The sequence below is a fragment of the Leucopleurus acutus genome, assembly GCF_964270905.1.
Source record: "Leucopleurus acutus genome assembly, chromosome: 1".
In the NCBI taxonomy this organism is placed as follows: domain Eukaryota; kingdom Metazoa; phylum Chordata; class Mammalia; order Artiodactyla; family Delphinidae; genus Leucopleurus; species Leucopleurus acutus.
In genome coordinates, this window is record NC_139142.1 from 200,005,553 (window position 1) to 200,019,516 (window position 13,964).

Sequence of the window (13,964 nt, forward strand, 5' to 3'; positions counted from 1 at the left end):
AGGCGGTCATATTGTCTCCTCGGGACCCTAATGATTCTGTGGAGTCAGATGAATCTAGATCTGAATCTGAATTTGGATTTAAGTACCATTCACAATAGTCAGTCCTGATGGGACCCTGCCTAGGGCTGCGAGTCATATTTCTATTGACGTATTCTGCCTTTCTTCCCCTCCAGCCATGATCAGGCCTTTCAGACAAACCTGGGAAGCCCTGGAGTTTTAGAGGGTGAACAAAGGACCTCTTGAAGAGGGGGACCTATGACCTGGGGCAGAACCCACTGCTTGGAGCTCGCGGTTACTTTCAGTCCTGGGGTCTGGACCAACTTCGCTTCCCTCAGTGCCCAGAACACCTTCTGGGTCCCGGCACGTGTTAGAGCTCTGGTCAGTCACCACGGTCCACTCTGACCCGGTGTTCCCGTGAGGCCTCTGTAAAGGACCCAAGGTTTCTGAGCTCTTACTTGTTCTTGCTTCTCAGGACTTTGCTTTATCTTAATCAGGGAGCAAAAAAAGAGAGAGTAAATGGCCACTGGCCTCAAAAAATAAATGCCCTGAGCATCTATGAGAGTCACAAATTGTTATGATGGACGACATGAGAGGGAAGTGGTCCCAGGGCCCTGACTAGAGAAGTGACACTGGAAAACCAAAACAGAACGGCAGGCTTCCGGACCGAACGTGAGCCAGTGAGGGGCAGCCACGGGGGAGAGCCCTGAATGACGGCAGGAAAGAGTCCCATGAAGACTTGAGCGTAGAGTCAGCCAGAAACGCACATGTCAACTTAAGTCAGGATACGTCTGATAAAAAATAGTTTCATGGGATTAAAAATTCAAAGAGTCTAGGAGGGATGTTCCCTTGGGACCTAAGGTTGGTTTCATAGAAAAAGAAGCCTCTGTGTCCGAGGACTAACAAAGAAAATCAGAACTAGACAGATCGGACACAGCAAGTAGAGAGGATCCTATAAGCAAAATGAATATGGGAGACCTTACCATTTCTCATACCTGAGAGAGCGTGAGAGAGTCCATGCTGGAGAGAACTCTTGGCTATATCTTGAATGTAAGCATGGTTTAGCATGCATCTCATGGCAGGCATTAACCTGTGTTAACTAGTTTGGTGTGAGGTGGGTTACAGTGCAGAGCACAAAGGAAACCACGTGCTGAGCCTTCATAGATGAGTGACTATTGGGAAACATTCATGTATGTACGGTCGTTCTTTTAGTCTAGAGAAAACGCTCATGTACTGAGCTCACTCTGTTTACCAAACAGTAGCCTAGCCTTGGAAACACACTCCATGAGATTAAAGGAATTTGTTCGGACTGCGCTCCCTGTAAATAAATCAACGTTCAAATCCAGGTTCATCTAAAACTCTCTGTTCTTGAACCCACATGAGTGGAATCGATGTAGATAATATCTTCCATATCATAGATGTGCTGCTTAAGCTAGATGGAGCCGAAGTGAGTTCGGTGACTCAAAAATGACGTCGTTGGGCTTCCCTGGTGGCGCAGTGCTTGAGAGTCCGCCTGCCGATGCAGGGGACACGGGTTCGTGCCCCGGTCCGGGAAGATCCCACATGCCGCGGAGCGGCTGGGCCCGTGAGCCATGGCCGCTGAGCCTGTGCGTCCGGAGCCTGTGCTCCGCAACGGGAGAGGCCACAGCAGTACTGAGAGGCCCGCGTACAACACAAAAAAAAAAAAAAAAAAATGACGTCGTCCGTTGATCCCCTCTGGTCAGCATCCTGCCTCTTTCTCTCCAGCTGATAAGCCTTCTTATCTTCCCTCCACTCTGTCTATTCTACATTGTAAGTTAGAAATATAGTTCCTGAAGTAAAGACACTGAGGGTCGGGCTTCTGCTTGCTTCTCTCCTACCCGTATGCTCTGTAAAGCCGGTTCCTTGTCTAAGGGGAGCATGGTCGATTATAGGAGGTGAGCCCAGAAGGGAACTCCACATTCTGAACTGAAGTCTTAATCTAAGAGCGTAAAATCATTACCTGTGGCCCCGCTTATTATAGGCTAACCTTACCGCCCCTTTATTGTTTTTTTCTCACTGTCCCCTCTTCCTACTCTAGTGTCTGAAAAGTTGGTCTTTGGATAAAAGACAAGAGATTTTCATGGGATACTCTTTAGAGTTGTACATTTAAAATGTATGTCTTCCAGTGGTTTTAAAATATATATATATATATGTGCTATATATATAGGCTACACTTAAACTCTGTTATCTTTTTAAAATCTTTTAAAAGGTCCCTGAGAGAGACGAGAGATCATGTCATAGAAAAAAATCTTGGATTTATACTTTTGGGATCAGAAACTCTCTTGAATAATGGATCAATATACTCAAGAAAAGCTATTTCTAGTAGTAAAACTGAGTCTGATTAAGACTGCATCTTATGGAAAAAGGCACCAACCTATACTGCTGCTTGCAGTTTAAAACGGCATAGCTCATCTGGGCAGTAGTTTGGAACAGAAGTTTAAAAGGTCTTGATAACCCATGGCTTGCTCATGCTACCTCTGGGAATGTGTCCCCAGGAAAGAATTCTAAATAGAGGCTTTTCATACAGAGATTTTTCAAAGCAGAATATTTATCATAGTGAAAAAAATTTTAAACCTAGACGTCAACAGAAAGTGTTGAATGGTTGAGGTAATTTTCTAAATGGTAGATTTTTTTTTTAAAGTCTATCATCTGTTAAAACCAGATGCATGATAAGTGGCTCTGCCCTGTCTTCAAAATATGCCCTCAGTTATTTTTGTTAAAAATAGAGAATGATGCCCTAAAAAAAATAAATAAAAATTTAAAAAGTGTATCACCTGAAAAACTATGTTAAGAATTGGGTAAAAATTGGGTACGAATTGGGTAAAATATTATTATTATAGCTATGGGAATCAAAATTTTTTTTTAATTTCAGGAAAAAATGGAAATACTATCACACAATCAAGAATTGTGTTTCAGTGGTAGAACTGTAGGCAACTTTTAATTCTGTCTTTTTAAGTTTTGTATTTCCATATGAGGAGCAGCCCCTCTTACATTTTTAATAAAAAATCGTAAGGGATGCCAAGAGATGCATTTCGTGTCTTCAGTCCACTTCCTGTCTACTGTGCCCATGTCTAGAACCTGGTCCTCCTTTCCCACTCTACATGTTGTGGATGGATCTGAGTAACTCCATGGCTCTTATGAGCTCAGTCCTCAACCCAGACAGTAGTCAGCTAGAATGCATTAACTCTGAAGATTTGGAAGTGAAGATGGGTTCTTTCTGTTCTAATTCCCTCTTGTCCTTCATGAGCAGTCCCGATGAAGAGCTCTTTGAATAGGAAGAACCTGCTCAGAAGAAATCCACATGCCCACAATGCGAAAGAAACACAATGCCAGTTAGAGCAATCCCTCTTTTCACCATTTCTGAGTTTGCCTATTTTTTCACCTTGTGATTAAACAGGTGTTGCCTAGATAGAGGACAAATATGTATCTGTATATTTGCAAAGCATCAAATAATGAAGGATAGCTTAATGAACGTTATCATCTTTCGTGGCTGAGTGAACTCAAGGAGGAAAAATAATAGAATAAAAGGTCATTGCTTTCACGATGCTTGGCAGCCATGAATACAGTGTTTGTAGTCATAAGATACATTCCGTGGTTCTTTCTTCATCCAAAACATTGTACCTTTTGGAATTATGCCATTTATTATTAATTAAAGTACGTGTTTGCGGTGGAGATGGCAGTGGCTAAGTCTTTTTCACTGAAACACAAGAACTGGGCATTTCAATCCTGTGTCTTTTTCTTGATTTCCATTTGCTACAAGCTATTATGTTGTAAACTCGTATTTCAGTAGTTCCTCTTCACCTTCATTACTTGTAATGCTTTCAAAGAGCACAGTGGCCTTTTTCTAGTTCGGAAATGGGTAGTATAGCTGAGCGCTCGAAGGTTTGTAAATACTGATAAGCTGTTTTGTGATAAAGAACCAAAGTTGGGAAAAGCAACAACAGTGACAACAGTTATTCAGTGTGTGTTTGTACTTTGAGGGGGAAAGAGAGGGAACGCTGTTTTTTCTTTTTTTTCAATTTTTTTCTCCCTTCCTTTTCCCATTTTAGACAAAGCCCGTTGCATTTGCAGTCCGGACAAATGTCAGCTATAGCGCAGCCCATGAAGACGACGTCCCAGTGCCAGGCATGGCCATCTCATTCGAAGCAAAAGATTTTCTGCATGTTAAGGAAGTAAGGAGAATAATTGGAATTTCTATCCACATGATTTTTTTACCTTGAAGCATCATTTCTTACTTCTCATTGCTGTGAAACAGCATGGCGTGTAGCTGCGGTTGGATAACATACACGTGAAATCAGTGCCTCTCAAGCTTTTCTAATATAAATATAACCTTTTTAAAGAAGAAAAAAGTCACAGGCCTCTTGGAATAACCTCAAGGCTCCCCTGGGCTCTGTGACCCAGAAATTGAGAACCACTGGGGTAGATGATCCTTTTTTTATACTTAACCTGTACTTTTTGTGTTAAGGTTTAACCTTGACCGTGTGTCATTTTCCCCTCGTGTCCCAAGTTTAACCATCTGGGGAGGGTTTAATAATAGTATCTAGAATTCATGATCTCTCCTGTCTGCTAGCAGGGTCTAAACTCAGGCCACTTTTGCCCATTCTCCTTCTTTGGTGGTAAATTTCTGCAGGGGAAGGGGGAATGGATGCAGTCACAGCCAACAAGGCAAGAACCAGATATCGGGAACATCCCTTTTCCACCATACCAAAAGCCTCCACTTTTTGTTAACAGTGACTCAATCTGTAAATTGGAAAAATTCACTCTTAATTAAGGTTTATTTTGAGTCAACATTTATCAAATGCCTGTTTTGCAGAACACTGTATGAAATGGCCAGAAATTCCCCTTACATGTTCTAGGTGTGTGAGTCTGAGGTTATCTTGAGCCTGCAGGAATTTACAATTGGAGCACTTCCAGCTGGGGGACGGCCTCTCCTAGGGAGCATTTGTAAAAAAATTTTTTACGGTTCTAAGGATTATTTTTAATTTTATTGAGGTATAGTTGATTTGCAATGTTGTGTTAATTTCTTCCATACAGCAAAGTGATTCCGTTATACACATATATATATTCTTTGTAATATTCTTGGAGAGGGAGTAGGGGAGGGAAGGAATGGGAGTTTGGGATTAGCAGAGGCAAACTATCATATATAGGATGGAGCATATGCCGGTTTAAAGGCTGTGAGCGAGCGGTGATAACTGCCAGTGAAAAGAGACGAGAGAATGTAGAGCCTGCCATTTCTTTAACTTTTCAAAAGAGCTGTTATTTCTGTTTGGCCAGGAAGGGAAGACAGAAAATAATTTCTGAAGTATGGCATGCCTAGAATCTCACTTTACAGCAGGAAGTTAGATGAATCTAGGCTCTCATCCCCAAGCGCTGATGCTTAGAGAAGAAGGAAAAGAAAAACAGAGTGGATACCCTTCTTTGAAATGTTCGAGAGCAGGCTTGAAAACTACTTTTCAGCCGAGGGACATCAAACCGTATCCTAAAGATTTAGGACAGATAGTCCAGGCACAAGAGAGAAACCGCCAACACCCACGTAAGTGGAGAAGTCATTTGTGAACGCCAGACTGTGGTCATTACACGCCTGTTTGCACAAAGGTAAATTTTGCTCTGACATCAGATATTTCACGTCGATGTCAATATTTCTCACTCACTCTTAATACTTCTAATTAATCTGATTATATAAGAGGAGGACCTCTGTAACACTCCCTAGTTCCTGCTAGTCTCTTGTCAGGAAGACCCGTTCATCTTTGAACAAGAAGAGTTTATCCTACTCATGGTGCCAGCAGCTGCAGTGGAATTCAGGAAGGTCTCGAGGCCAGGAGAGTGAAGGCAGAGTCAGGCGGGAGATGGATTGTTGAGCTCCCGGAAAATACGTTGCTCTTAGCACACGCTCAACACGGGAACAGGGTTTCCTGACTTGCGATATTTGAGTTCGCTGTCACTGCCACCATACTTATCTCCAGTGAAAATGGTCAATGGGGAAGAAAAAGGATGTGAAGATTTGTTTAACTTCTGCGCACTGATTTTGACAATTCTGATTTTCCGTTTAGAAATTTAACAATGACTGGTGGATAGGGCGATTGGTTAAAGAAGGCTGTGAAATCGGATTCGTTCCAAGCCCAGTCAAGCTCGAGAATACGAGGCTGCAGCACGAACAGAGAGCCAAGCAAGGGAGGTTCTACTCCAGGTAGGAGCAAAGCACCGAGTGCTTGCGTCAGAGTCCAGACTGTACTGTCATGCGTGTACTGTCAGTTGACGGATTCTACAGTCTTTGTTACGCGTTAAAAAGCAGACTGGTGAGAGCATCACAAATCCTGCATTTAAAACACTTCATCCAGCCTCTCATTCTCATCCCCTTCTGGAGAGAGTCAAATTAAGTATGACCATGAATGAAAAGAGCTAAGGTCGTAGAGTATTAAATTCAGGCTTCAGTGCAGAGGAAATTCTGAAGTTTAATCTTTTGCTGAACATACCCTGGCATCGAGCAATCCCGGTGACTAATCCCAGTGTCCGCAGCCGCCTGGCATGGCCGGAAGACGTTTCAGAAATGACCGTCTCAGATTTCAGCAAAGAGCAGCTCTCGTGGTCTCTTAATTTCATTTTCACTTAAGAAACTCGATTTTCAGTTCTGCCCCACTGCTCAACACTTAAAGGGAAACTCAGTAAATTGTCACTGGAGGTAGCAATTAGATGAGTTATGTAATAGGCTGAGGCCAGATGATTTTTTTCCTAGGATTCTTGAGATTGTTTGCCCCTCGCTAGAATCATTAGAAGGGCTCCTCACGTATGGAGTGAATATTAAATTGAGCCCCCCGCAGACAAGTCCAAGAACATGGTTTGCTTTTCCCTGTGAAAGGATGTGTTACTGGCAAGTCTTTTCTTTAATGTGAATAGCTAGGCTTCTGTTTTCTGAAGCTTACATCTTATTTTTTTCCATAGTGATGCAAAATCCTTTGTCAATGACCATATATCAGTGTTAGCAAGAATTTTTCCAAGTGCCCACAAACAAGTCGAATAGAAGATGCGGGCTTCCCTGGTGGCGCAGTGGTTGAGAGTCCGCCTGCCGATGCAGGGGACACGGGTTCGTGCCCCGGTCTGGGAAGATCCCACATGCCGCGGAGCGGCTGGGCCCGTGAGCCATGGCCGCTGAGCCTGCACGTCCGGAGCCTGTGCTCCACAACGGGAGAGGCCACAGCAGTGAGAGGCCCGCGTACCGCAAAAAAAAAAAAAAAGGTGCTTTGTGGTTTGGAACATCCATCTTCATTCACTAGTATTTTATAACTCTCAGGCTCTTTTAGTTCAGATGGATTCTTCCCTTTTTCAAGACCTCTAGCCCATATTTGACTTTTATTAATCCCTGGGTTACTGGGGACCCTCAGACTGTGAATGCATTTGGTCATATAAAAGTACATGCGTGTAGATATACAAAGCCTGGGCATCTTTCTTGTAGGACGTTGAAGATCTGATGCCATTGTTTTGATTTCTAGTCTTGTATTGGCTTTATTGTATCTTTTTCTATTCTCTGTATTGAGAATGGTTTCTTCATGCTAGTTAATAAAATCTTTCTCTGCTTCTTCATATACAAACTGAGAAAGGAAAACTACTTCTCAAGGAGTAGGATGGGAGACATTTTTGCCAAATTGTTAAGAAGGCAGGGTTTCCTTTGCCTCCCAGCTGGGGATCCCTGGTCTAGCCATTAGCGATCAGCTCAGCTTTATAAGAACCTACAGGCATGGTAGGTATTTGGGCCTCGTCTTCGCAGATGAGGAAACAGGCTTAGGGAACTTGACCAAGGTTGCACAGCAAGTAAGGTAGAATCAGGATGTAACCAAAATCCATCTGTCTGTAGCTTGACTTCAGAGGCCTATGTGCTGTGAAATCGTGCAACCAGGGCCTGACCAGGCAAGCACAGAACGAATCGTTATTATTATTGCCGTCTGTTATTATCTACTGTATTAGCTGTGTTATTTTGCTATTGCATTTTTTCCTTAAAGAACTATAAATTATCTGTATTTGAGTAGTGTAACACCTCATACCTGTTCTAAGGAACTCGTTTACGTTTCCTGTAACCATATTCATTTTCCTTTGATTTTTCTGGATTTTATTTTGTCCTGTCTCTTTACCTAAGCTTTTGCCTAAGTAGGTGAAAATACTTCTTCTTGTTTTCAGAGGTTCTTACATCTGTCTCCAAACATTTTAAATACACTTATGTTTTGAGGGCATAACTTTCAGGCAGTATTATAAAACTCAGAATTCAGCAGTATTATAAAACTCAGATGTGTAAATTATAAAAAAAAATCAGCAGAAATCAAAGGCAGTAGAATTGGAGAACAGCTCAAGAACATGGCATTTTTATAGAATTAAACATGAAGGGCAAATTTGCATTCTGAACATTTTAACTCTTTGCAATGTTTGTCACAATTTTACACAATTCAAATAATACTTTGACTGTTACGGAAATTCGAAGAGAATGTAAAACAAACCCAAGTTTGAACTGGAATTAGACTTAGCAGTTTAAAAAAAGAAAAAAAAAAAACTTGTGGAAGAAAACGCGTTGGGCTTGGTAATGGGTATTCTTGTATAACTGCCAGAAATGGCTTCTCTAAATACCACTTTTTATTACTTTTACATATCATCTGGTATCCTTATTAAACGTGCTGGGATATCTTTTAAGAACCTGAAAAAGATACAGAGGCCTCCTGGTCTTGCTTAAAGCTTTTGATGTTTGTCTTTTTTACACATTAAAATGCCAGAATGGTAGCAATAAAATTCAGCCTGTCACTGGTATTTTAGTGGAACTTATATTTTCATACTAATATTCATGAAATAGTAAATACATGTAAATATTTACAGAATATTAATTATCACCCTTGGATGCATAGACACTGTAGCGGATTCTTTCCACTAGACCCTGGCTTGGCTATGACAATAAACATTTGACCATGAGACTGTCTTGCTGAAATTCCATGTCACTCTTTTAAAATGTTCCTTTCTATCCACCTCTGTGAAGGGGCCGTGTGGTGTATTATTTAGCATGCTGGCCACTGGTAAAAACATAAATGCCACCGTTCTAATATTAACCCCAAAGTTTCTAAGACACTAAGGTGTGTCTTGGATTCATGATAGAATTTGGTAGTTCTGAAGTATACACTGTTCAGATGGTTCCTAAATGAACCAAGCTGAATCCTCCACGTTTAGCCATGCTTGAGGAATGTTCCAGATACACTCTGAGGGTTAAATCATAGAACACTTTCTCGTGTTCCCTCGTGTGTCTTTTAAAGGTTGGCAGGTTTTAGCATAGCTGTGTTGTTGGGGATTTTTTTAATAGGTTGCTTGTAAAAACTTGAATACGTTCCATCTTGGTACACTAAAAAAGAAGCCAGCTAAGACAAAGGAGCAGAAACCCAACAAGAATTAAACAAGAAGTTTGGCTGTTAGCCTGCAGGTTTGCACACTGCTTCCAAGTCTTGAAAATAAGAAGCAGAGGAAATCTTTGCTCTTATCTGTCTGGGATCCTGGCAGAGAATTTGAGGACTGCAGCAAGTACCCAAGTTTTCTTCCATTCTCTCAGGGCCTTTTCAAATTAATCCCTGAATTTGCAACAGAGACCTTGACACAGCTATGTCGAGCACTCTAGGAGTCTCCCCTGGGAAATTACTCTTTGCCTCCTTGGAGGCAAGACAGATTTAAAGTTCAATAAAAACATAATGAGTAAATCATGTTTATTGAGCATTACAGATGTTTTAATCTCCGAAATAAGTGTCAGTTGTAATATAAATTTTTGCTTTACTCCAGTAAATCAGGAGGAAATTCATCATCCAGTTTGGGTGACATAGTACCTAGTTCCAGAAAATCTACACCTCCGTCATCTGGTAAGTAGGTAGTAAGTGCTGAACGGTGCATACTGCATTTCATGCTTTCCTCCGTCTTTACCTAGTTGTGTGAGTTTCCATAGACTGAATCACTAGGTTAACCCTTGAGGTGTTCAGAGGGATCAGAAATGAGTGTGGCCACCTGGAGTTAGGGACCATTGGGGCAACTTTCTTTCTGGCTTTGAAAGAAAAGAAACGGTGTCAGTGTGTTCACTGCTTAGATGATCAAAGTGGTGAGCGGATTTGACTTTCTAGCCCTGACCACCACCATGGTCCCCGGCAGTGTCATGGGCAGTAAATGGATGAAAGTCCACTACAGCCACGCTGGTAGGAAGAGTGAGTACTGTTTTCTTTCCAAAGTGCTGAAGAAGGACACCAACGTACACGTGAATTTCAGATAAACAATGAATAATACTTTTAGTAGAAGTCAATATTGTACCAGACATACTTGAAAATTTTTTCATCGTCTAGCTGAAATTCATTAACTGAATTTGTATTTGCTCAATCTGGCAACTCTGCCATTCCGTGTTGAACTTGGAGTTCTATGTACACAGGAGACGAATTGGTCAAATTGGATGAAAACCCATGATCAGAGTCTTCGTTCGCTAAGAGGTGCAGTTGAGAGCCAGAGTAACATGATAAGGGGTGGCCAGTGGAGCTTTTGTGGATTTCTAGGAAGCTGGAAGTGGGACAAGGTCAAAGACAGAGAAGCATGCATCCGTGGAGAAGTCTAGGAACAACGTAGTTGCACTCTGACTGCCTCAAGAGCAGGACCCCCTTGTTGCTGACGATCATGCCTTGTTCCTGGACGCGGGCAGCTTTCAGAGACGATGCCGGGCTTCTTAGGAAAAACTAGAGGACTTGTTGAGTGAGCAGAATCTGAGCACAATCAGAAGTAATTTTAGAAGGTGTACTGATTTCCAAAACCAGGTACTTACAACGAGCAATAATTCTAAGTTGCCCCAAATTAAGTCAAATGATATGTTTGAAAGGAAGCATCGGAATCCTTTAGGTACGGTGTGAGGTTGATGTCGTCTCTTGATGGTGGCTGAGTAGATGTTCCCTGAGTGCCCAGGCGAAAGGGGGCTTATCTGTGCCCTTTCTCCAATGGGTGGAGTTGCAGGGATTATGATACAGACCTTAGACTCTTCCTCTGTGTCTTCAAAACTGTCCCGAAGAGTCCTGAGGACCGTCACGAGGCTCCAGAAATGGGAAAACGCCAGTTCACCTTGTGATAAAGTGGCAGCTCCGGCCCCAGACTGTCAACCCCACTTCCGTCAACCGGGAGGCGTTTTCCATTCCCTGTAACCGAAATGTAGCCTTCTCACCGTTTCGGCCACATGACGAGACCTGGCACGTGCTTCCTGAAGAATAAGTCAGTGTGTTTGGAAAATAACATTTCATTTTTGTAGCCAGATGTTAGGCATTCCTAAGCATCAAGTTCAACTAAGAGTTTCATATAATACAGATGATTTTTTTATTCAGTGTCCTGAGATCAACCATAGTGGAAAAGAATATAAAAGAGAATATATATATATATGTTATATATATATATGTATATATGTATAACGGAATCACTTTGCTGTACAGCAGAAATTAACGCAACATAGTAAGCCAACTATACTTCAGTTTAAAAAAAGACAAGTTAACTACGAAGTATGTTCTTTAAAACACAGATAATTTTTGTTTTCGGAAAACAATCTCTCCATCATCTTGGCCTTACAATGTGGAAGTGTTGACATTTTTACTTGGTAAAAAAAATTAAAACCACAGTGTAAAGAAAAAAAAAGAGATTGTAAACTTCACTCCCTGAGTTTTATACAGAGACAGGACTTTGGAATCACTTTTCTGAATCCCAAGAGTAGAAAACACTGTGACTAAGTGAACAGGAAATTTTAACCAACTGCAAAATGTATAATGGGTCCATCAGGCTCCTGCTATAACTTTCGTATCAATACTACAACTTACTTAACTGAAGACATCAGAAAATTCTACAGAGAGAGTCTTCCACCCCGCCTGCAGGGAACCCTGCCTAATCTATCAAATGTGGATAGGTCTCCTATCATCATCGTCATCTTTGTTTCCCGAGGCCCTACCTACAATTCAACCTCACTCATTGCGAGACTAAAGAACAGAAGCCTTTGCCCAGAGGAAATATAACTGGAGGTTCTCCAGGATGTGGAAAAGGAAAAATTTCCACCTCACCCCTGGGGAACGAGGTAGTAGTTGGTTGCACAGCGCGTACCCCATACCTACACATGTGTGTCCGCGCCCGCTGCCCCAGCATGCCACTCAACTCGACCCAACTGTCTAAGATTACATCTAAAGTTAGAGTTCAAGAAATGTTCCCAAGGGTCTCTGCCCAAATAAATAAATAATTTTTAAACTAAAGTGTGCTAGTGAAGAAAAGAAGCTATTTTTTAAAGGAAGCAGTTTTTCCCAAGTAAATACTAAGGTTTGCCAAGGTATGCCAATGCAAGTATGAAATTAGAAAGGGGAACATCTCACCTCTCTCAGTACAAGGAGAACCATCTGAGCCTAATAACGTATATACAGAACTATGAGAAGAGTTGAAGGTGCCTCTTAACACACAGTAAATTTCTTTAACGTGTCCTGAAGGTAGCCAGATGTTTTAGGATTCTGCGTCTCAGGACAAACCCAGATGCTTTTAGATTTCAGTTAACCAAAATCAGGACTAGTAAATGGCAAAGTCCTCAATCTAGGATTTTGAGCCCTTGTGTCCAAATACAGGTAAATTTCAAACCTGACTCAGGCTATGTGAGGGGGCAGCCGAATATCTGGGCAATGGCACAGCTCACCTTTCTACACGTTTCCACTCTTCCTTTAAATCAAAAACCCAATGGACAGATCATAAAATTCAGTTCACGAACTTCGCCATCCCAGGGTCCTGTCAACAGTGACAGGCCATTAGGCATCCTCGATTTCAGAGAGGCTCTCGAGGGGACTGTCCCTTGAATGTGGCCTTTAGAAGCCCTGTAAAAGACTAGAAAGGTAGAAGCATATGGGCGTTGACCACCAGAAGGGAAGCTTATTTGGTTTGGCTTAAGGCGTACTATAGGGATAATGAAAAACTGAGCCAGATCCTCTCCATCTCTTCCAGGAAGACGTGAATAACATGCTCCCTAAATTGAGATGCAGGGAAAAGCATCATCGGGTGGTATACATGTCAGCATCAGTTCAAACCACTAGGCACATTTCATAACGTTTCCATTGTACAACATGTGCGGAACCTCTTAGCTTATGCAAAGGCATAGATGGGGCAAAGAGAAAGGCATACCTACTAGGTATGCCTGACTATATACCTGAAATTAACTCATTGTGTCATGACTGTCACTGGAGAAAGAGCATTCTTACCTCATCTTCATGCAAGCAAGAGCTGACATTTGCAACACTGTGCTAACGATGTCAGGTGTTCGCTCCATCCCAGAGATTCGACCTAATCAAATGCAGAGGAACAGTTCAACAGGAGAGCCTAGTTTTCGAAAGGCTGAGTGAATCATCTAATATCCGTAATAACTTCAACACTGAAAAATAACGTGATGCCTGTCAGATGATCTCCAGTCATTTGGAAAGGTTCCAGGCGGCTGTCAGGAGCACCAGGGCAGCTTATGTTTCACAGGGAATGGAAGCTAAGGTTTTGCAACACTGAGCCGTCCGTCCTTTCGCAATAGTAACTTTGGTCCTTAAGTCTGAATGTACTGTGGTTTTGGTTAAGAGAGCTACATGTGTGATACGATGCTCTCCCGGGGCGAGTCGATTTCTTCCTCTCTTCTTCTACTTGACCTCACCTAAAGGACACAGTAATTTCCTAGTGAGCTCAGCTCTGTAATATCTTCCTGAATCCTGACACTGAGGACACGAGCCCACCTGGGAAGCTTAGGCAATTGGATGAGGGCACCGGGATTGTGGCGGGACCTCGGCCGGAGGGCCATACAGCATCACAGAGGCAGAAGAGCTAGATTCCAAGTTTTCACCAAAAACAAGTCCCTTCAACTCTGAGAATTTCTTTTCAATCTTGAAAAACAAGAGAGTTGCAGTTGATTTTCTCAAATG

The 13,964-nt window shown here is 42.1% G+C and overlaps 1 protein-coding gene across 11 annotated transcripts in view; it reads left to right on the top strand.

Annotated features, from left to right (window-relative positions):
- CACNB2 (calcium voltage-gated channel auxiliary subunit beta 2) overlaps nt 1-13,964 on the top strand; it is a gene marked incomplete at both ends in the record, with an annotated part of 400,287 nt that overhangs the window by 351,566 nt on the left and 34,757 nt on the right. For all 11 annotated transcript variants that reach the window (XM_082844966.1, XM_082844972.1, XM_082844969.1 and 8 more), the window contains 3 exons: nt 4,068-4,190; nt 6,069-6,205; nt 9,814-9,890. In XM_082844966.1, coding sequence (XP_082701092.1) covers nt 4,068-4,190; nt 6,069-6,205; nt 9,814-9,890 — 337 coding nt within the window. The remainder of the gene's footprint in view (nt 1-4,067; nt 4,191-6,068; nt 6,206-9,813; nt 9,891-13,964) is intronic.